Raw genomic sequence first — 24,269 nt, forward strand, 5'->3', positions numbered from 1 at the left:
GTATAAATAGAACTGCTTCAGTAATGGTGGACTGTCTCTGTAGTGGTGGACTGCCTCAGTAATAGCAGACTGCCTCAGTAGTGGTGGAGTGCCTTGGTAATGGCAGACACCCTTCCCCCCCGACAGAGCTGGACCATCTAGAGTCCAGTTGTGCTTTCTGTGAAACTCTCAATCCAGAGCATTTGAGATTGCTGGTCTTTGCGGGGGTGGGACCTGCTGAGCCAGATCACCTGGCTCCCTGTTTCAGCCCCCTTTTTTTCAGTTGAATGGGTGACTCTGTCCTAGGCATTCCAGGTCCAGTTGAAATGGTGCCCAGATTTGTGTGAGTTTTTGTGTAGAGACCCGCTGCGCCAGCTGAAACAGCTGTGCTGGATACTCATGATGCTTTTCCACCTGGGAATCTCCTGGTCTGTGGGCAGTAAAAATTTGTGTGGAAATGCAGTGATCACTCACCCTCTACATTCTTGCTGGGAACTGCACTCCAGAGCTGTTCGTATTTGGCCATCTTGGATCGGTAATGTACTTTTTAAATTTCAATTTCTACTTATTCATTGCTGGTATATAGAAAGTGATTGACTTTTATATGTTAATCTTGTATCCCACAACCTTGCTATAATTACTTATTAGTTTCAGGAGGTTTTTGTTGTTCATTCCTTTGGATGTTCTACGTAGATGATCTTGTCATCTGCAAACAAAGACAGTTTCATTTCTTCCTCCCAAATCTGTGTATCTTTTCTTTGCTCTTCATATCTTATTGTGTTAGCTAGGACATCTAATAGGATGTTAAAAAGGAGCAGTGAGAGGCAATATTCTTACCTCATTTTTGATCATAGTGGAAAACCTAGTTTTCCCACCATGAAGTATGATGTTAGTTGTAGGTTTTTTTGTAAATGTTCTTTATCAAATTGAAGAAGTTCTTTTACATTCCTAGCTTATTGAGAGTTTTTAAAATCAGGAATCAGTTTTACATTTTGTGAAATGCTTTTTCTACATCTATTGATAGAATCATGGTTTTTTTTTTTTTACTTTAGCCTGTGGATGCGATGGATGACACTAATTAATTTTCAAATGTTGAACCAGCTTTGCATAACTGAGATAAATCCCAATCGATTTTCCCATATAATTTATTTTATGAATTGTTTGATTACATTTGGTAAAATTTTGTTGAGGAATTTTTGCATTCTCATCTTATGTTTTGTATCTATGTTCATGAGAGGTAATGGTATGTACTTTTAACATCTTTGATTTTGGTATTGCTGGCAATGCTGGCCTCATAGAATAGGTTAGGAAGTATTCACTTTGCTTCTATCTTCTGAAAGACATTGTAGAGATACACAAATGTACAATTTCTTCTTTACATGTTTGGTAGAATTCAGTAGTGAACCCCTCTGGACCTGGTGCTTTCTGTTTGGAAGAGTATTAATTATTGATTCAATTTTTTCAACAGATATAGGCCTATTCAGATTGTTTATTTCTTGTATGAGTTGTGGCAGATTGCCTTCTGAAAAATTGGTCAATTTCACCTATGGGCATAGAGTTGTAATAATATTCTTTTATTATCCCTTTAATATCCTAGGATCTATAGTGATGTCCCTTTCATGTCTGATATTATAAGAGTAATTTGGCTGGGCGCGGTTACTCACGCTTGTAATCCCAGCACTTTGGCAGGTTGAGTCGGGTGGATCACAAGGTCAGGAGTTCAAGACCAGCCTGACCAACATGGTGAAACCCTGTCTCTACTAAAAATACAAAAATTAGCCAGGTGTGGTGGTGTGCACCTGTAATCCCAGCTACTTGGGAGGCTGAGGCAGGAGAATAACGATCCTGGGAGGTGGAGATTTCAGTGAGCTGAGTTCAGCCACTGCACTCCAGCCTGGTCAATAGAGCAAGAATCCGTCTCAAAATAAATAAAAAAATAAATTAAAATAAATTTTTTAAAAAAGAGTAATTTGTGTCTTCTCTCTTAGTTAGCCTGGTTAAAGGCTTATCATTTTATTAATCTTTTCAGAGTCAAGTTTTTGTTTTGTTGATTTTCTCTACTGATTACTATTTTCAATTTCGTGATTTCTCTTCTAATTTTTGTTATTTCTTCTCTTGTGTTTACTTCGTCAATTTTCTCTTCTTTTTCTAGTGTCCTATGGTGGAAGCTTAAATAATTAATGTTAGAGTGTTCTTCTTTTCTAATACATGCAATCAATGCTGTAACTGTCCCTCTAAACACTGTTTTTGCTGCATTCCATAAATTTTAATAAGTTACATTTCCATTTAGTTCAGAATATTTAGTTTCTTGAGATTTATCTGACTCATTTGTAATTTAGAAGTATGCTGTTAAATCTCTAAGTATTTTGGGAATTTCCAGCTATCTTTCTGTTGTTGATTTCTAGTTTAATTCTACTCTGGTCTGAGAGCAGACATGGTATGATTTACGATTTTAAAAACTTGTTAAGGTCTGTTTTATGCCCCAGAATATGTTCTTCTCCAGCTAGGTGAATGTCCTGTGTGAGCTTGAGAAGAATGTGTGATCTGTTGTTGCTGGATGAAGTAGTCTATAGATGTCAACTATACCCAGTTGTTCAATAGTGCTGTCGCATTCAACTGTTTCCTTACTGATGCTCTGCCTTCTTGATCTGTCCATTTCTGATAGAGAATTGTTGAAGTCTCCAATTATAATACAGATACATCTTTTTCTCCTTCCAGTTTTATCAATTCAAGAACTCATGTATCTTGTAGTTTTTTGTTTGTTTGTTTGTTTGTCTCTCTCTGCCACCCAGGCTGGGATGCAGTGGTGCAATCTCAGCTCACTGCAACCTCTGCCTCCTGGGTTCAAGTGACTCTTCTGCCTCAGCCTCCAAATTAGCTGGGACTATAGACATGTGCTACCACATTTTTGTATTTTTGGTAGAGATGGAGTTTCACCATGTTGCCCAGGCTGGTCTTGAACTCCTGACCTCAAGTGATCTGCCTGCCTTGGTCTTCCAAAGTGTTGGGATTACAGGCATGAAACACTGCACCTGACCAGATATAACTCTTATCTTTTATCTTTTTTTTTTTTTTTTTTCTGAGGCAGGGTCTCTGTCGCTGAGGCTGGAATGCCATGGTGCGATCTCAGCTTACTGCAACCTCCACTTCCCAGGCTCAAGCAATCTTCCCACCTCAGCCTTCTGATTAACTGGGCCGGCAAGCATGCACCACAGCCAGATAATTTTTTGTAGAGATGGGATTTTGCCATTTTGCCAAGGTTGGTCTCAAACTCCTTGGCTCAAGTGATCCACCTACCTCAGCCTCCCAAAATTCTGGTATTACAGGTGTGAGCCACCGCACCTGGCCTAATTCTTATCTGTGCTCCTCTATAGGTAAGATGCTCTTTCCCTCTCACTTTTTTCAAGATTTTCTAAGTCTTTTCTTTTTCTGAAATTTGAACGTGATATGCTTAGGTGTAGTTTTTTGTTGTTTTGTTTTGTTTTTGGCATTTGTCTTGCTTCATATTCTCTGAGCTTCCTGGATCTGTGGTGTCTGACATTAATTTGGGGGTATTCTGTTATTATTGCTTCTAATATTGCTTCTGTTCCTTTCTCCTTCCTCTCCTTCTTGTATTCCTCTCTCACATAAAGTTACACCTTTTGTAGCTGGCTCACAGTTCTCAGATAATCTGTTGTTGTTTCTTATCAGTCTTTCTTCTCTTTGCTTTTCAGTTTTGGAAGTTTCTATTGTTATATTCTCAAGCTTAGACATTAGTGTCCAGTTTACTAATGAGCCCATCGAAGATATTCTTTGTTTCTATTAGAGTATTTTTTTTATCTTCAGCATTTCTTTTTAATTCTTAGCATTCTTTTTTATTCTCCATCTCTCCGCATGTTATCTGCTTCTTTCATTAGAACCCTTAGCATATCAATCATAATTTTTTAAAAATCAGCTGGGTGCCATGGCTCACACCTGTAATCCCAGCACTTTGGGAGGCCAAGACTGACGGATCATGAGGTCGGGAGATCAAGACCATCCTGGTTAACATGGTGAAACCCTGCTTCTACTAAAAACACACAAAAAAAAAAAAAAAAAAAGAAAAAAAGAAAAATTAGCCAGGCATGGTGGCATGTGCCTGCAGTCTCAGCTACTTGGGAGGCTGAGGCAGGAGAATCACTTGAACTCAGGAGGCAGTGGTTGCGGTGAGCCGAGATTGTGCCACTGCACTCCAGTCTGGGCAACAGAGCAAGACTACATCTCAAAAAAAAAAAAAAAATTATATATATGCCTGGTAATACCAACATTCCTGCCATATTTGACTGTTGCTCTGATGCTTGTTCCATCTCTTCAAACTGTGTTTTTTTACCTTTTAGTATGCCTTGTAATTTTTTGAAAAGTGTACATGATGTACTGGGTGAAAGGAACTGTGTAAATTGGCATTTAGTAATGTACTGGTAAGATGTGTGTTAGGGCAAAGTGCCCCATAGCACTTTGATTAGTCTCAATTTTTTGGTGAGCCTGTGATCCTGGACTGTGAACTTCATCATTGTTTCTCACGTTTTTTTCTCTTATGTGGGATAAGATGCCTGAAGGGGGCTGAGGTTGGCCAGAGGGAGCTAGAGCTGAGTATTTTCCTTCCCCCAGGTAGGTTAGGTTCTGATAAAACCCCAGCCAGCAAAAGGTTCTGGTAAAATAGTTTCTGCTGCATGCAGGCCTTGTGAAAAAGAAGAAAATGTGCTGGCATATTTCAAAGTGGTTCTTTTTTCCTTTTCCTTTCTGGAAACATGAGGAGATTTTTTTCTCTAATATTCACTGTGAGGACCTGGTAGAGCTCCTGGAAGTAAAACTCACGAAAGTGTAAGTCCTCCCTATGACTGAGTTTCCTTGGAGTTTTTAACTCTCAGAATTGTCAACATTGAGCCTCCAACAATTCTTCAGTTACTACTTATGTTTTCTTACCCTGTGCTGGTTCCTGCAGGGATTTCTACTTGTGTTTCTACTCCAGTTAAGTTGTGATTCTCTGTATCTGTCTGTCTCTCCAATTTTTGGAGAAGCAGTGTGCCTTGTGACCTCACTATTCTGAGAGATAGACAAAGAGATGTTGATTTTTTAGTTTGTTGAGATTTTTACTTGTTAAGATGCAGTGTGACTTCTCAGTTCCTTTTAGCTTACAGTGGAAACTACTTGCAATCCCTTTTTTACATATTAGAAAACTAAGGCACAAAGATGGGTAGCAATTTGCTTATGGCCTCTCAGCTAATAAGTGGCAGAGCCAGGATTTGGCTCAAGAGTCTGTGCTGTTAACCACTACATCATAGAGAAAAGAAACCAAGCTGGGCTAGTGGGAGATGGAGGAATATATTTCCTTTTCCTTTTTCTTTTTTTTAGGATGGAGTCTTGCTCTGCTACCCAGGCTGGAGTACAATGGTGCAATCTTGGTTCACTGCAATCTCTGCCTCCTGGGTTAAAGCTATTCTCCTGCCTCACCCTCCTGAGTACCTGAGATTACAGTGTCCACCACCACACCCAGCTATTTTTTGTATTTTCAGTAGAGATGGGTTTCACCATGTTGGTCAGGCTGGTCTTGAACTCTGGACCCCAGGTGATCTACTTGCTTTGGCCTCCCAAATTGCTGGGATTACAGGCGTGCGCCACTGTGCCTGGACAGGAGTGTATTTTCTTAATATGAGATTTTTAACATCTATTAAATGTATACTTTCAAAAAATTTTCTAAAACATATGCCTAGGAAGGTTCACATTAAAACAATGATTACTGGGGTGGGGAAAAAAAACAATGATTACTAAAAGTTAAAGTAAATACAATAAGTAAACATTTTAGAGTAGAAGAAAAAAGTGACTCCTAAGCCTACCATTTGTACATATCACATTTCAGTCCTTGTTCACCTGCATGAACACTATGCATGGACATTATGTATTCGACTTTTTCACCTAACATCGTATCATGAGAATTTCTCCATGTTTCTCTATCTTTTTAAATAAATGATACTTAATAGTTATATAATAGTTTACCTCAGTGATTTGCTATAAATTACAAAAGCATGCTATTATCAGTCGTTTGATAATGTTTTTCTTTTACAATGATAGATAATGTTTCACAATTGTTTACCTTCCATTGAGTGATTTCATTCAAGCTAGTCCCGTGAGTGTGATTTTTGGATCAATTGGTATGGATAGATGTATAACTATTGTTAACTTTTATCATATTAGTTTCCAGAAGAATTGTACCAGTTTTCTGGGGTTCCAGCATTGCATAATTATATTAGGTTGGTGCAAAAGTAATTGAGGTTTTTGCCAATTTATACACACACACACATAATATATATTGCATATACACACATTATATATATTATATACTTTATTAATAAACATTAGCTATATGTGTGTGTGTGTGTGTGTGTGTGTGTATATATATATATATATATATATATATATATATACACCTCTTATAAGTACAGTGTCAATCAATAGTGGGAGATTCTAAAACAGGATCACTTCCATAAACTGATAAATGACTCCTTTTCAGATTTTCAGTTCATGTTACATGTAGCCTTGATTATAGGAAGCATTCCATAGATTTTATTGAATGGATGGATAATGGAAGGATGGATAGGTGACATGCAAATGATTCTTCCTAATTAACACAAAGAAAGTTAGTAGCAAAGTTGAGATGATATACTTAGAGCTTTCACTCTTACCATAACTCCAGTTTTACTTTATTCAGCCAGCATTTACTGTATATTTAGTATATGCAAATTACAATGCTGGAAGCTGGGGGGTACTACTGTCAATAAAACATGGTTCTACCCACAAAGAATCTCCCAGTTTGAGAAATTCACATGCTTCTCTCCAAGTTCTCATTTACAAAATGAAATTATTAATCCCAAATTCTGTAATTTTATGAAACCCTACATTTCCCATTTATAGATACTAAGACTGTAAAGTAAGTAAAGAGTAATCTGAAGGACTGGTGATTTAGGATAATGATAGGGAATATCTTCCTCATTTATTCATCATTCATTGAGCACACACTAAACACCAGACACTATTAAATGTTGGAAATAAAAATAGAAATAAGGTAAGTTCCCTTCTCATAAAAAGTCCACAGTCTCAAATGGGAAAATTTCTTTTTTTTTTTTTTCCAAAGGTATAGTTTAGCAACCCAAGAGTACTGAACACAGTATTTATGTGTATGTAATATGCTTATAGTACTATTCTAGCAAAACTCAAATAGAGTGGTCTCTAGTATTAAAGTACAGGAGAGAATCGACTAATATTGCTTCAACTTCACCCTTTAAATACTCCCAAAACTGAGTGGAAAGTATCATTGAATTTTGTAGATTTATCATGGGGAAAAGTACTTTTACCTTACTTCACAACATCAAGACAAAAGAGGGTGAATGCACATGGACTCACCACTTCTCTTCTTCCACTTGCACTCCCACGGACTGGAACTTACTGGGTGCTTTATTCTCCCCTGTTTTTTCAGGTTCTTCAGCATCATCCACCTGGAGAAATCATCAAATAAATAGAGTTGCTCTATTTCAGTCACCTTGCTTGAAAAACGAACATCACATTTTATAAGAAAAATCTCTAATATTACTGGAGTGTCTTGTAACTTGTAACCACCTTGTTCAATATTTGTGTATTTTATGAGAGCCATCACTACCTTCACTGCATGCTCTTTGACCCTGTTGCTCTTGGTGAAATGCGATTTTATTCACTCTCAAGATAGCTGATAAATGTCTATGATTCCTCCATAGATTTGCAAGTATGTACTTACTTGTAAATACTTATATTAGAAGGGAGTCTACATGGAAATGTGTTCTTGGAAGTTTTTTTTTTGATGGAGTCTCCCTCTGTCACCCAGGCTGGAGTGCTGTGGTGTGATCTCTGCTCACTGCAACCTCTACCTCCAGGCCAAAGGGATTCTCCTGCCTCAGTCTCCTGAGTAGCTGGAATCACAGGCGTGTACCACCATGCCCGGCTTTTTTAGTAGAGACGGGTTTCACCATGTTGGCCGGACTGGTCTCAAACTCCTGACCTCAAGTGATCTGATCGCCTGAGCCTTCCAAAGTGTTGAGATTATAGGTGTGAGCCACCACACCCTGCCTGGAAGTTTTGAATTTGAAGACAACAACATACAAAATAAAGGGGAAAATGTATGTATTGTAATTATAATTGTTACTATTAGGAGATTTAGATATTAACCTTATTAAGATTAACTATAGAGTGTCTTCTTTCTCCCCTTAAATAAAGAATTGACTCTGAATATTACTCCATAGTTTCTAAATAGCTATATATATATTACAGCTATATAGAAAATATGCCATATAGAACTAATAGCCTATGCGACAGATTAGCCCCAACCCAACTTTGAAGAAAATTTTAGAATTCTTAGGTTTATTCTTTTTTCCTACTATGTATTTAAGAAATTTTTTTTTCTAAGCAGGGCGTGGTAGCTCACGCCTGTAATCCTAGCACTTTGGGAGGCTGAGGTGGGCAGATGACCTGGGGTCAAGAGTTCAAGACCAGCGTAGCCAACATGGTGAAACCCTGTCTCTACCAAAAATAAAAAAAATTAGATGGGCATGGTGGCATGAGCCTTTAGTCCCAGCTACCCAGGAGGCTAAGGCAGGAGAATTGCTTGAACCCGGGAGGCGGAGATTGCAGTGAGCCGAGATCACACCATTGCACTCCAGCCTGGGCAACAAGAGCAAAACTCCATCTCAAAAAAATAAATAAATAAAAAAGAAAGAAAATTTTTTTCTAAATATAAAAACAATTTTAATGTAAGTTATATCAAATTTAAATACAGAAATAGATAATGTAGAAAGAGAAAGTCTCCCAAGAATCACTGTCAATTATTTGGTGTATATTTGTCTATCTTCTTTTATATGTATATCTAAATATATGTATTTAAATGATTATAAATACTAAAATTACACACATGAGATTATACTATGTATGTTTCTTCCGCAATGCTTTATTCATTAACACTACTACTGTCTTTGGACATTTTATTGTGTCAGTAAACACAACTCAATCCTCTTGTTGATTACATAAGTATTTCTTTTCTTTTCTTTTTCTTTTTATTTTATTATTATTATTATTTTTGAGATGGAGTTTTGTTCTTGTTACCCAGGCTGGAGTGCAATGGTGCGATCTCAGCTCATCACAACCTCCGCCTCCTGGATTCAGGCAATTCTCCTGCCTCAGCCTCCTGAGTAGCTGGGATTACAGGCACGCGCCACCATGCCCAGCTAATTTTTTGTATTTTTAGTAGAGACGGGGTTTCACCATGTTGACCAGGATGGTCTCGATCTCTTGACCTCGTGATCCACCCTCCTCGGCCTCCCAAAGTGCTGGGATTACAGGCATGAGCCACCGTGCCTGGTTGAATCTCATTTTTTTCTTAATTTTAAGACCCACAATCTGGTAATATAAAATGAAAAGTGCAAATCCCTAGAAAAGTCTCCATCTGAGGCTCTCCTCTTATTTGCCTTCTAGAAATATGTTTAGTTTATTTGGTAAAGGAGCCACACTTTGCTCCTGGTAGCACTTTCCTGTATCTATAATTTTGCTCTTTTAAAATGTTTTCCTAGGCCAGGCACAATGGCTCACAACTATAATCCCAGGACTTTGGGAGGCCGAGGTGGGAGGACTGCCTGAGTCCAGGAGTTTAAGACCAACCTGGGCAACATGGCAAAACCCTGTCTCCCCAGCCAAAAAAAAAAAAAGAAAAAAAAATTAGCTGGAAATTGTGGCACACACCTGTAGTTCCAGCTACTCAGGATGCTGAGGTGAGAGGATTGATTGAACCTGGGAGGTCAAGGGTTCAATGAGTCATGATCCATCACTGTATTCCAGTTTAGGCAACAGAGTGAGATACTGTATTAAAAAATTAAAAAAAAATCCTAGTTCTTTAAATATGATATCAATATAATAGACAGAGTTTTGTTAATTACTTATCGAATTCCAAATACATTAGAAAGACTAATGCCTGATTTATGTTGCTTTGGCACCTAAAGCATAGTATTTTCAATTCATAAATCTATGGTGTGTTGCATTATCATAATTGTAGGTTTTTGTGCTAAGTAGCTTTTTTTTTTTGAGACAGCGTCTCACTCTATTACATAGGCTGGAGTGCAGTGGTGCGATCATAGCTCACTGTAGCCTTGACCTCATGGGCTCGAGTGATCCTCCTGCCTCAGCCTCCTGAGTGTCTAGGACTATGGGCTTGTACCACTATACCTGGCTAATTTTAAAAAATCTTTCGTAAAGATAGGGTCTCATGGTATTGCCCAGGCTGTTCTTGAACTCCTGGCCTCAATTGATCCTCCCACCTCAGCCTCCCAAACTGTTGGGATTACAGGTGTGAGCCAACATGCCTGTCTTATTTTTTTTCCCATCGTGTGTGTGTGTGTGTGTGTGTGTGTGTGTGTGTGAGAGAGAGAGAGACAGAGAGAGAGAGAGAGAGAGAGAGAGAGAGAGAGAGAGACAGAGTCTCACTTCATCACCCAGACTGGAGTGCAATGGCATGATCTCAGCTCACTGCGACCTCTGCCTTCCAGGTTTTTCTTTTCTTTTTTTTTTGAGACATGGTGTCACTCTGTTGCCCAGGCTGGAATACAGTGATGCAGATACCGCTCACTGCAGTGTCAACCTCCTTGGCTCAAGCAATCCTCCCTTCTAAGCTTCCCAAGCAGCTAGGCCTACAGGTACATGCCACCATGCCCAGCTAATTTTTCTTATTTTTTTGAAGAGAGGGGGCACCCCATGTTGCCCAGGCTGGTCTCAAATGACTGTGTTCAAACAATCCTCCCACCTCACCTCCTAAAGTACTGGGATTATAGGCTTGAGGATATTTCTTTTAATTACTAAGCAATATAGGCATCAGAGTAATTTGCTCTTTATTGCTATTATGTATGATATTACAAATAATATTTCATATGCATCCTTTTGAATACTTGTGCAAATATTGTTTAGGAAAAATTATTAGAAGTAGAAATGCTAGGTGGAAGATATTGAGCATGTACAAATTTACGGTATATCTCACCAAATCACTTATCATCCTTCCATAGTGCATAAGACTTTCCAATTCCCTACACCTTCACTAGTACTAAATATTGGCAAACTTTTAAATTTTTGCTAATGTACCACAAGTAAAACAAAATTTTTTTCTTTTTTTGAGATGGAGTCTCACTCTGTCACTCAGGCTGGAGTGCAGTGGCATAATCTCGGCTCACTGCAAGCTCTGCCTCCCGGGTTCAAGTGGTTCTCCTGTCTCAGCCTCCTGAGTAGCTGGGACTGCAGGCATGTGATCTGCCCACCTCGGTCTCCCAAAGTGCTAGGATTATAAGAGTGAGCCACTGCGCCCTGCCAAAAATATTTATTGACCTCTTATGTTTCTATCTGCAAACTGTCTATACAGATCCTTTACTAGTTTCCTCCCTAATTGGGCTGTTTTTTATTTTCTTAATCATAGGATCTGTTTATATCTTATGAACCTAAACTCTTTCTCTGTTACATATACTGCAAATATTTTCTCTCAGTTTATCATGTGTCTTTTTTTTTTTTTTTTTTTAGACGGAGTTTTGCTCTTGTTGCCCAGGCTGGAGTGCAAAGGTGCGATCTCGGCTCACTGCAACCTCCGCCCCCCAGGTTCAAGTGATTCTCCTGCCTCAGCCTCCTGAGTAGCTAGGACTACAGGCGCGTGCCACCACACCTGGCTAATGTTTGTATTTTTAGTAAAGATGGGGTTTCACCATATTGGCCAGGGTGGTCTTGAACTCCCGACCTTGTGATCTGTCCGCCTCAGCTTCCCAAAGTGCTGGGATTACAGGTGTGAGCCAACATGCCTGGCTATCATGTGTCTTTTAAGCATTGCCCTTCACTGGAGAGAATCTTAGGTAGTTGTATCCAGCCTTTATGGTTTGGAAAGGCCTTTTCTTTGAGCATATTTTTTAAAGTCCTCTTGTATTTTCTTTTATGCTTTCATGTTAGTTTTTTTCATATTTAGTTCTTAAATCCACCATCCTGAAATGTTTGTGTCAAAGATACATATGTAGAGATGGAATACATATGTATTTCCTGTACTACCTCCCTTGGGTTATCAATGGATCTGGCTCCACTTATTAACTAATTCGCCTTTTTTATTTGAGATGTCAACTTTATCTGATACCAAACTTTACTCACATATCTTTTTTTTTTTTTTTTTTAGGAGACAGAGTCTCCCTGTGTTGCCTGGCTAGAGTGTAATGGCACAATCTCGCCCCACTGCAACCTCCACCTCCTGGGTTCAAGCTATTCTCCTGCCTCAGCCTCCTGAGTAGTTGGGATTACAGGCGCCCATCACCATGCCCTGCTAATTTTTGTAATTTTAGTAGACACAGGGTTTCACCATGTTAGTTGGGCTGTTCTCAAACTCTTGACCTCAGGTGATCTGCCCACCTCAGCCTCCCAAAGTTCTGGGATTACAGACGTGAATCACCGCACCTGGCATACTCACATATATTTTCCCATACATTCTCATACAGGCATTCCCATATACAGTCATGACACACATAATAACCCTTCTGTTAACGACAGATCACATATACAAGAGTGACCATAAGATTATGATGGAACTGCCCTGTGCAGAAGTACCATTTTGTATCTTTTGTACTGTATTTTTACTATACTTTTTCTATGGTTAGATACACAAATACTTACCACTGTGTTACAATTGCCTATAATGTTCAGCATAGTCCGACCGGGCGCGGTGGCTCAAGCCTGTAATCCCAGCACTTTGGGAGGCCAAGACGTGTGGATCACGAGGTCAAGAGATCGAGACCATCCTGGTCAACATGGTGAAATCCCGTCTCTACTAATACAAAAAAAATTAGCTGGGCATGGTGGCGCATGCCTGTAATCCCAGCTACTCAGGAGGCTGAGGCAGGAGAATTGCCTGAACCCAGGAGGCGGAGGTTGCGGTGAGCCAAGATCGCGCCATTGCACTCAAGCCTGGGTAACAAGAGCGAAACTCTCTCTCAAGAAAAAAAAAAAAAAAGTGTTCAGCATAGTCATATGCTGTACAGATTTGTAGCCTAGAAACAATGGCCCATACTATATAGCCTCAGTGTGTAGTATGCTCCACTTTCTAGGTTTGTGTAAGTACATTCTATGATGTTCACACAACGATGAAATCACCTAATAACACATTTTTCCAGATGTATCCCTGCCATTAGGTGACACACACATATATATAGACCTGTTTCTGGCCTATGGATCTGCTGGGCTTTTTGACCTTCCCTCTCCTTTTTCCTAAATATAATTTTTTTTTTTTTTTGAGATGGGGTTTCACTTTGTTGTCCAAGCTGGAGTGCAGTGGTGCGATCTCAGCTCAGTGCAACCTCCATCTCCCAGGTTCAAGTGATTCTCCTGCTTCAGCCTCCCAAGTAGCTGGAATTGCAGGCATGTGCCACTACACCAGGCTAATTTTTGTATTTTTAGTAGAGACGGGGTTTCGCTATGTTGACCAGACTGGTCTCGAACTCCCAACCTCAGCTGATCTGCGCACCTCAGCCTCTCAAAGTGCTGGGAATACAGGTGTGAGCCGTTGCACTTGGCCTTTCCTAATATAATTTTGAAATCAATCTTGATATTTTCTATGGCAAGTCTCCTCCTGTAGTTCTTTTTCAAAAAATATAATGAGGCTAGGTGAGGCTGCTCATGCCTGTAATCCTAGAACTTTGGGAGGCCAAGGTGAGAGGATCACTTGACCTTAAGAGTTCAAGACCAGCCTGGGCAATACAGCAAGACTCTGTCTCTAAAAAATAAGAGAAAAAAAATGAGCATAGTGGCATGTGCCTGTACTCACAGCTACTCGAGAGACTGAAGCAGGAGGATTGCTTGAGCCTGAGAGGTGGAGGCTACAGTGAGCCCTGATCATGCTACTGCACTCCAGCCTGAGTGACAGAGCAAGACAGTGTCTCAAAAAAAAAAAAAAAAGTAATTTAAAAACAGAACAAAACAAAACAAAAGTCTCTAGGCCATTTTGGAGTATTAACTTGTAAGTTAATATCAAATTGTCTTTAACAAATTAACTTTAACATCTAATTGTCAAGTTTCTCCTGTTAGCCTCCACCAGTGATAAAAATCAAGTTGGAATTTTTATTGGGATTTCTTTAAATACTCATGTTAATTTTCAAATAATTTTTGTCTTTATACTACGTAGTATTTCTGTATAGTAATATTAAATAATTTTCCATTTATTCCGGTCTTATATTTTATTTATTTACTAGACGAGGTCTTGCTACGTTGCCCAGGCTAGAGTACAGTGGCTATGCACAAGGGTAATCCCATTAGTGATCAGCATGAAAACTTTGACCTGTTCTGTTTCTGACCTGGGTCATCTAATTCCCCACTTAGGCAATCTGATGGTCCCCTGCCCCCAGGAGGTCACCATATTGATGTTGAACTTCCTGAGGACACCCTATCAGTACAGTGCACTAAAGCCCAAGGTTCCAGAGCTTATGTGATCCTCCTTCCTCAGCCCTCTGAGTAGCTGAGAATACAGGTGTGCATGACCAAGCCCGGAGGTTTTCTTTTTTTTTTTTTGATAGAGTCTTAGGAGTCTCACTCTGTCACCCAGGCTGAAGTGTAATGGCATGATCTCGGCTCACTGCAACCTTTACCTCCTGGGTTCAAGCGATTCTCTCTGCCTCAGCCTCCGGAGTAGCTGGGACTACAGGCATGCACAAGTATGTCCAGCTAATTTTTTTGTATTTTTAGTAGAGACAAGGTTTTACCACGTTGGCCAGGCTAGTCTTGATTTCCTGACCTCAGGTGATCCGCCCACCTCGATCTCCTAAACTGCTGGGATTACAGGCATGAACCACCGCACCTGGCCTTCCCCAGATTTAATACTCCCTCTTGCATTGGTATTAGTAGTTTAGGTGAGTGTCTATATTATTTTGACTTTAAAATTTATCAACATTAAGTTGTCACAAGAATCTTTTATAATTTTTCAAAAGGTCACATACTATTCTCATTTCTAATACTGTTGATTTCTATTTTCCCTTTCTCAATCAGACTCGTCTATTTAGCCTTTTCAAATAACCAATTTTGGTTTATCAATTCCACTTCACTTGTTATTGCCATTGCTCTGTTTTGTTTTCTAATGCATTTATCTCTATTTTCCTCATTAGCAATTCCTACTTTTGAATCTGTTGCTCTTTGTCTAGCTTTGTGAATTGAGTGTTTAGTTTATATTGTAATATTTCTTCCTTCATTATGAAAGAACATAGGGCTAGAAATTCTTCTTAGATCATAACTACGGCCACAGTCCATAGTGATGACTTATAGGATTCCTGCTGTCATTTATTTCAAAACAATCTTGAATTCCTTCTGTAATCCAAATTTTATTTAGATGTTTTAATATTTTCATTCTTTTTTTTGAGAAGTAGTCTCGCTCTGTCACCCAGGCTGGAGTACAGTGGCGCAATCTCAGCTCACTGCAACCTCTGCCTCTCAGGTACAAGTGATTCTCCTGCCTCAGCTTCCTGAGTAGCTGGGATTACAGGCACATGTCTCCACACCCGGCTAATTTTTGTATTTTTTTTTTTTCGAGACGGAGTTTCGCTCTTGTTACCCAGGCTGGAGTGCAATGGCGCGATCTCAGCTCACCGCAACCTCCGCCTCCTGGGTTCAGGCAATTCTCCTGCCTCAGCCTCCTGAGTAGCTGGGATTACAGGCACGTGCCACCGTGCCCAGTTAATGTTTTGTATTTTTAGTAGATATGGGGTTTCACCATGTTGGTAAGGCTGGTCTTGAACTGCTGACCTTGTGACCCACCCACCTCAGCCTCCCAAAGTGCTGGGATTACAGGCATGAGCTACCATGCCCAGCCCATTTTAATATTTTTGAATGATTAGATTTTGTTATCCGTTTAGTGAGTGTTAATTTCTAATTTTAATGCATCATGGTTGGCAAAAATGACTGATTATTTCTTCTTTTTAGAATCCGTTAAAATGATCTCTGTAAGGTTCGTTAGTTTTGACTGGAGATAAGTCCCTCCAAAAATCTCTTCCTGAGTAAACCTTGATGCTGACTTCAAGGACATCAAAATAAAGTCTGCAATGCTTTAATGTTTTGAAACTATCTCCTTAGTGTTCCTTTATTATTTTAAGTCAATGAATCATGGATCCTAGATAATGTCCCTTTTTATTTTTCAAAGCTTTCTTTCAGATAGTAACAATTCATTTGGTTTGTACCTAACTTGGCAGAGACAAGATTCATTATTTGCAGTTGGACTTATTTCTTCACATAGGCATAAAATAATATATCTCTGTACACTTGGAGAGGCATTAAAGGAATAAATAAGTCTTGAGAGTATGATCTTGAATAACTAAATTTTCTTTTATTTTTAATTCAAAGAATAGAGAAAGCCATTGCATTTCACATAATGTGAAGGATTAAACTGTTTTTTCTTCCATTTCCTTAGTTTATTAAACATGACAATGAACTGTCAGGCTGTGCAAGAACTATGACAAGTGGAAACCCATAAACTGTTCTTTTAGTCTGTTTTGCAACTTGAGTTAAATGATCATAGATGGAAGCCATAATGTACCACCAGGAGGTAGAGGAGTTAGGGCCTATGGGTAGTAGTTAAAACTCATCTATAGTCAGAATTACTCTTGAGAGAGTAAAAGACAGTGCAACCACCTCTTGCCAGGGGTCACCTTTGGGGTGTACAGTAGGTGTAGGAGGTAGGAGTGGGAAAGAAAGGGAAATTTCATATTTTGTTCTATACACTCCTGTACTGTACAAACTGTTTATAATAATACTGTATACAAGAATTACTCATTTTGTAATTTTAAGAAAACAAAAAAATTCTCCTTAATGGTGTCCATGACTTTTAGTACAGACATACAACTTCCCTCTAAATTCAAGGCAGCCAGTCCTCACAATGCCCTCCTCAGCCCCAGCACTAGAGCATCAGTAAAAGCACCAGATAAAGTATTTGACTTGTTTTGGTGCCATATTGTATAAAAATTTATATCTTTAAATATTGTAGAATCACAGTGCCCTGAGGTACCCCAAAAGAACACAGCCCATGCACAAGCTGCTCTGCACGGCTCCCAAGTCCCAGCACCACCTGACCCTGCCACTTCATGGTCTGAGCATAGGCTACCCCAGGCCTTGCTTCTGAGCTCCTAAAGTTCTGGTAACCCCACCTTTTCTTTCTTCTTCCTTTTATTGCTCTCTCAGTCTTCCCATACCTGTGTAACCAATTTTGTGTATTAAACTGTCTCTGTTGAGGAAACGAGCCTGGTCTGTGATGTCCTGGATGGGATTCTAACCAATTCCATATGACTACACTTATGTAAATTTAAAATGCTTGGGATGTCAGCCAAAGTCGGATGTTATGCCTTACACTATGGGGTGGTATAAAACTACCCAATGAGGCTGGGCGCAATGGCTCATGCCTGTAATTCCAGCTCTTTGGGAGACTGAGGTGGGTGGATCACGAGATCAAGAGATCAAGACCATTCTGGCCAACATGGTGAAACCCCGTCTCTACTAAAAATACAAAAATTAGCCGGGCTCAGTGGTGCACGCCTGTAGTCCCAGCTTGAATCCGGGAGGTGGAGTTTGCAAGTGAGCCGAGATCAAGACACTGCACTCCAGCCTGGCAACAGAGTGGGACTCTGTCTCAAAACAAAAGAAGCAGGGGTCATCAGAATAAGAAAGAGAGGACACTGTTCTCTTCATGGTCTAAGCCTCATCCCCACTGGTCCCAGAACTGCCAGCTCATTTGCATCAAGCATTAGCGTCTTTTAAGTTTCAGTCATTGTATATAAATTTTTCTCTGTGATTTTTTTACTCTTAGCTCCAAATGCTGGCAAATGTCACCTTTTATATATTATATCTGGGGTAATCTACTTAAATTTATAAAGTGGCTTTCAAAAATTGTAAAAGAAATTGCAGGATAATAAAATCTCTGTCCAAAAAATAATAATAATAATTGAGAAAACCCGTGGCCTATTTAGTTCGGCATATTTAGCTAATCATAATTTTAAAGGACAATATTAGTCATAACAACTAAATCTTATAATTGTTGAACACTTATTATACCTGGAATGTGCTTACAGCTTTACATATACTTTATCAATTAATTTTTACTACACCTAAAATGTACCGTATGAAATAAGGACTATTATTACTTTTATTTTCCAGATGAGGAATCTGAGATATAGAAACATTAAGTAATTGATCTAAGTTCACAGAGGTTATAAAGTAAATAGTTGTAATATTGGCTATTGGGTATGAATTAAATTTAAAGTTTTGGTAAAGGATTGGAAACTCTGGCCCTAAGAGGGAAAGCATGGGAGGGAGTCCAAGATCCCAGTGTGATATATTTTGAGAATTTGCATTTAAATTTCATTTCTGTATAACAAAATTCATGAATATTTTTCATCTTTAATTTTTTTTTCTTTTTCTTTTTTGAGACAGAGTCTTGCTCTGTCGCCAGGCTGGAGTGCAGTGGCTTGATCTCGGCTCACTACAACCTTCGACTCCTGGGTTCAAGCAATTCTCCTGCCTCAGCCTCCCCAGTAGCTGGGACTACAGGAGCGCACCACCACGCCCGGCTAATTTTTGTATTTTTAGTAGGGACGGGGTTTCACCATGTTGGCCAGGATGGTCTCGATCTTCTGACCTTGTGATCCACTGGGATTAAAGGTGCGAGCCACTATGCCTGGCCAATTTTTTTTCTTGTTATTCCCCATTAAAGAAGTGGTATAATGTGATCATGTTAGACACCAGATACAGTCTTGGCTGTGTCAACATAAAGCAGGTGATCTTGGGCAAGTTTTGCAACCTCTCTGTGCTCGTATCTGTAGGACAGAGATAATCCTAACACCTATACCGTAAGGTAGTTGGATGAGTTAAATGAGAGTCACATAAAGTACTCAGTACTTTGCTATAATTTATATACCAGCATATGATGATTAGAGGAAGAATAAGAACAATTTTTTATTCTCTAAAATACTCAACTATTTAAGACATGAGATAATGTCTTAAGTAAAAACTTTTCTCCCCAATGTTATACGTGGACTTAAGTCTAGTTCCATCCTACTGGGTGAAAATAATAACAGAAGTTGGATTTCATATATATGAATGTTTTACTCTAAGTAAGAATTATTTGGAGAGTGGCCTATAAGACTAATCAGTCAGTTGGACTGAAAAACACTTATCTTCAAAATTATGTGGTTGTTGTTTGTGTGTGTGTGTGTGTGTGTGTGTGTGTGTGCTTTTAGTAGAGACGGGGTTTCACCATGTTGGCCATTCTGGTCTTGAACTCCTGACCCTGTGATCCACCCACCTCGGCCTCCCAAAGTGCTAGGATTACAGGCGTGAGCCACTGCGCCTGGCCTTATTTATGTATTATTTTTATTTTTATTTATTTATTATTATTATTTTTTGAGACAGAGTCTCGCTGTGTCACCAGGCGCCAGGCTGGAGTACAGTGGCACGATCTCGGCTAACTGCAACCTCCACCTCCCGGGTTCAAGCAATTCTCCTGCCTCAGGCTCCCAGGTAGCTGGGACTACAGGTGCACGCCACCACGCCCAGCTAATTTTTTTTTTTAATTTTTAGTGGAGACAGGGTTTTACCATGTTGGCCAGGATGGTCTCGATGTCTTGACCTCGTGATCCTCCTGCCTCGGCCTCCCAAAGTGCTGGGATTACAGGCTTGAGCCACTGCACTTGTCATTTTTTTTTTTTTTTTTTTTTTTTAAAGAGACTGAGTCTAGCTCTAGTGGCACGATCATGGTTCACTGCAGTCTTGAACTCCTGGGTGCGTGCCACCATGACTGGCCATGTTTTTTTTTAATTTTTATTTTTGTAGAGATGAGGTCTTGCTATGTTTCCCAGGCTCGTTTTGAACTCCTAGCCTCAAATGATTCTCTCACCTCAGCCTCCTAAAGCACTGGAATTACAGGTGTGAGCTATCACAGCTGGCCCAAAATATACTGTTAAGTGAAAAAAAGAGAAAAATGTAGCTGGGCGTGGTGGCTCACACCTGTAATCCCAGCACTTTGGGAGGACAAGGCGGGCAGCTCACCTGAGGTCAGGAGTCTGAGACCAGCCTGACCAACATGGTGAAACCCGGTCTCAAAAAAAAAATCCAAAAACCAGAAAAAAAAAAAAGAAAGAAAAATGTAGAATAGTATGAGGTACATGCTAACAGAATAAATAAAATAGTTATTTGCTTGAAGATGCACAAAATATCTCTGTATGAGATACAAATATTGACTATATTGATTTCCTCTGGAAAGGAGAACTGGCTATTGAACAGGAATGAGAGGGAGGCTTGTCACTGTACATCTTGTTATAAGTTTAAAATTTTTTTTCTTTTTTTTTAAGTTTCAAATTTTGAACAATGTGTTACCTATTGAAAATAATATAAAGGAAAAAAGCGAATTGGATATTAAGAAAGTAGAAGCAGGAACCCTGGAGGTGGAAGGTGCAGGGAGCCAAGATTGCCCCACTGCACTCTAGCCTGGGTGACAGAGCAAGACTCCATCTCAAAAAAAAAAAATTATAAATAAATAAATAAATAAAAAGAAAGTAAAAGCAAACTGACATTCCTCAGTGCCAACTATGTGCCAGATAGGAAGCTAGACTTTTTTTTATTGTGGTAAAGCATATATAACATAAAATTTACCATTTTAGGCCAGCACAGTGGCTTGTGCCTATAATCTGAACACTCTGGGAGGCCGAGGCGGCCAGATTGCTTGAGCTAAAGAGTTTGAGACCAGCGTGGGCAACACAGCAAAACCCCATCTCTACAAAAAAATGGAAAGTTGACTGGGCTCAATGACTCAACGCCTGTAATCCCAGCAGTTTAGGAGGCTGAAGCAGGTGGATCATGATGTCAGGCATTTTGAGACCAGTCTGACCAACATGGTGAAACCCCATCTCTACTAAAAAAACAAAAAAAATGTAGCTGGGTGTAGTGGCACACACCTGTAATCCCAGCTACTCAGGAGGCCGAGGCAGGAGAATTGCTTGAACCTGGAAGGTGGAGGTTGCAGTGAGCCGAGATTGTGTCACTGCACTCCAGCCTGGGCGACAGAGCAAGACTCCATCTCAAAAAATAAAATTATCCTTTTATTTTTTCACGTGTACAGTTCAGTGGCACTAATGACATTCACATTGTTGTGTGGCTATCACCACACTGTGTGTGTTTAGTGGTGATGATGCACCCACTAAACTATAATCTCGACAGGAAGCTAGATTTTAAAAACTCAGTCTCAGAATAATCCTATGAGGGATAAATGAAGAAAGCAAGGCTCAGGAAGAGTAAGTAATTTGTCTAGGACATCACAGAACCAACCTCTGCTCTTCACTCCTCAAAATCCTCCGGGTGGTGGGAGGGAATCAACTTCTAGTGGAAACACAGGGAGATGTGGGATGGGGCAGGGCTGGCTTTGGGCCTCTGTCTCCCACTGCGTCATCTACTCACAAGCACCAATGCTACAAGTTCTTTTAAAAGAATGTCCCCCTAGTTGTGCTACGGTAACCTGTAGTTTACAAAAAGGCATTTGACTCATTGCTGCTAGAGAGAGATTAATTGCCCCTTCAAAGTGGACTTTGCAGATCGGACTGTAAAAATACATTATCGTTGTGAGAATGCACCCCACGCCTGGCTGTTAAATGAACCATAGAGTGGGTTCAATGTGGAAAGATTTATTCAACAGCAAGTTGAGAAGTTATTATTCAAAGGGTACCCGCAGACTGATACCTCACAACACAAACGGAGAGTGAGGATGATTCTTCTCATTTGATAGAAGAACATTTCTAGCAGGGTAACCCCAGCTAAGCAGATGTAAAAGAAACAAGGTGGAATCAGTTTGATCTTATCTTTGAAAAGCAGAGAAACAGTGAACTGAACTGAGGAGCCTACTGGGTTTTCTACCATTTTCATGAAATGCATGATTAGGCTGAAACTAGCGCACATTCTTCCCTCATGATGCCGTGATGTGAGTTATTGCTTTCCACACTGTCAGTCACTTTGGTCTTGCTCGCCTTCACTCCCACATCTATGGGGAGTGATTCACATTTTTGTTCTCATATGGTCACTCAATAGTGTTGAACATACTGTTACGTGGCTCGATGACCCCGGTTATTCCTGCAAGTCCACTCTTTTCCGAAAATAAAAATGTGCGTTAGGAATTGAAAGCACCCATGTTTCATTGTCTTCATTTTTTTGAATTATCCTGGAGTTTGAGTCATACATTCAATTTAGAGAACAAAAATAATAGCTGCTAACAATGTCTACAAAGAAAATACTTTAATAATCTTGGTCACATTTAACAATATACGAAGTTCAGAGCCAATCGCTTGAAAATCTGGTCCCAAGCCGGGTGCAGGTGGCTTATGCCTATAATCCCAGCACTTTGGAAGGATGAGGCAGGTGGATCATGAGGTCAAAAGATTGAGACCATCCTGGCCAACATGGTGAAACCCTGTCTCTACTAAAAATACAAAAATTAGCTGGGTGTGGTGGCACATGCCTGTAGTCTTAGCTACTCAGGAGGCTGAGGCAGGAGAATCGCTTTAATCCGGGAGGTGGAGGTTGCAGTGAGCTGAGATCTGCCACAGCACTCCAGCCTTGGCGACAGAGTGAAACTCTGTCTCAAAAAAAAAAAAAAAAAAAAAGAAAGGAAAGAAAATCTGGTCCTATGCATAGATCTAAGATCCCAAGTGGCAAGAAAGCAAATCTTCCAAGGAAACAAAAAATGTTACATTCCTTAGTTTTAAGCTCCTATTTCAAAGGACAGAAAGGGAGACTATTACCTGTATCCCGATAGACAGGCATCGATTTTTCTTAAAGTGGTCCTTCTTCCTGTCCTCCGTGGTGACGGTGGCTATGGTGGTCGTGGTGGTGACGGTGGCAGTGTTATTGCCCATGTGTTGACTTGCAGGGCCGTGGATCTGGGCGTTTGCAGCTTCGATCGCGGCGGTCAGAGCCTTCATACTGTCCAGGCTCTCGGTGGAGTTGCTGAGTCCAGACTGGCTGATAATATCTCCTCGCTGGCCCTGTCCGTCCATGTAGGCATCCTGGGCTGACTCTGTGCTACTCTGGGCTGTGATAGAAATGAAAGGTTTCGTGGTAGTTCTGGGTGGGACTGGAGGTGGTGTCTTCTTATATGTTGTAATGCAAGATGACACTGGAAGACAGTGAAAACAAAGACACTGTGATTTCTGCGTGGGTTTTAATTTCTGATATTGTAAATGACAGCCATTGGAAATTAGGGCACATAAAACACACTGAGACATTAACAGGAAACAAGTTCCCTGCTCTCCGGGGGATGGTTTGGGTCTCCTCTGACACCTCTGTAAAATTGAGGGAAAACACTGGGAAACATCAATCTCTGAAATGGAAGTTTCTGAAATGAAAATTAATATGAATTGACATAAACTAGACAGGATTACTCCTCTGTCGAAACCTTCCCACCACATAGAGAACGTGAGAGGAGTCTCTGCCTTCAGGGAAAACACTAAATATAGCTAACGTTAAACAAACTAACCCATTAGAAGAGATTCTAGTGGCTGATAATAAACATGGAAAAAGAAAAAAGGAAGGCAAAGAGGTTGTGAGGATGCGAGTTCTGATCCTAATAAGGAGGACGAGGTGTCTGGGGGATGAGGTTACGCACGCCATCGTAGCTTCTGCAACTTGTTTATCGGAGCTCGCTCCTTCCTCCCTCCCTTCCTTCTTTCCTTTCCTTCCTTCCTTCTTCCCTCTCTCCCTCCCTCCTTCCTTCCTCCCTTTCTCTCTCTCCTCCCTCTGTCTTTCCCTCCTTCCTTGCCTTCTTTCCTTCCTTCCCTCCTTCAGTCTTTTTCTTTCCTCTGTCTTCCTGTCTTGGCTTTCTTCCTTTTCCTTCTCTCTCCATCTTCCTCTTTCTTGTCTTTCCCGTCCTCTCTGTCTTCCTTCTTCTTTTCCACTTTGCCTCTCTCTCTGTCTTTTTCAGGATAAGCGCTCACTACATAAACGTTTTTTGTTGAACTTTTGTTTGTTTCTGAGAAGGAAGTATTACTCACTGAGAGTATTTATACTGCACAAAAGTCTCCTATTGTAGAATTAATCCACATGCTAGTTTATAAATCGTTTTCATGAGTTTGGTCTGTATGAGCCACTCCCTAAGTGTTTTCCTTTAGGGCGACTTGGTCAAGTCAAGGGTCTGAGTCTGGTTGGGCATGGTGGCTCATGCCTGTAATCCCAGCACTTTGGGA

At 40.1% G+C, this 24,269-nt stretch overlaps 1 protein-coding gene across 17 annotated transcripts in view; it reads right to left on the reverse strand.

Annotated features, from left to right (window-relative positions):
* Positions 1-24,269, reverse strand: part of DLGAP1 (DLG associated protein 1) — a 989,022-nt gene that overhangs the window by 70,335 nt on the left and 894,418 nt on the right. For all 17 annotated transcript variants that reach the window (XM_064379376.1, XM_064379377.1, XM_064379375.1 and 14 more), the window contains 2 exons: positions 22,830-23,203; positions 7,396-7,487 (listed from right to left, as the gene is read on the reverse strand). In XM_064379376.1, coding sequence (XP_064235446.1) covers positions 7,396-7,487; positions 22,830-23,203 — 466 coding nt within the window. The remainder of the gene's footprint in view (positions 1-7,395; positions 7,488-22,829; positions 23,204-24,269) is intronic.

The sequence above is a fragment of the Aotus nancymaae genome, unplaced genomic scaffold (assembly GCF_030222135.1).
Source record: "Aotus nancymaae isolate 86718 unplaced genomic scaffold, 86718_ANA_hifiasm-v0.15.2.pri h1tg000020l, whole genome shotgun sequence".
NCBI classification, from domain to species: domain Eukaryota; kingdom Metazoa; phylum Chordata; class Mammalia; order Primates; family Aotidae; genus Aotus; species Aotus nancymaae.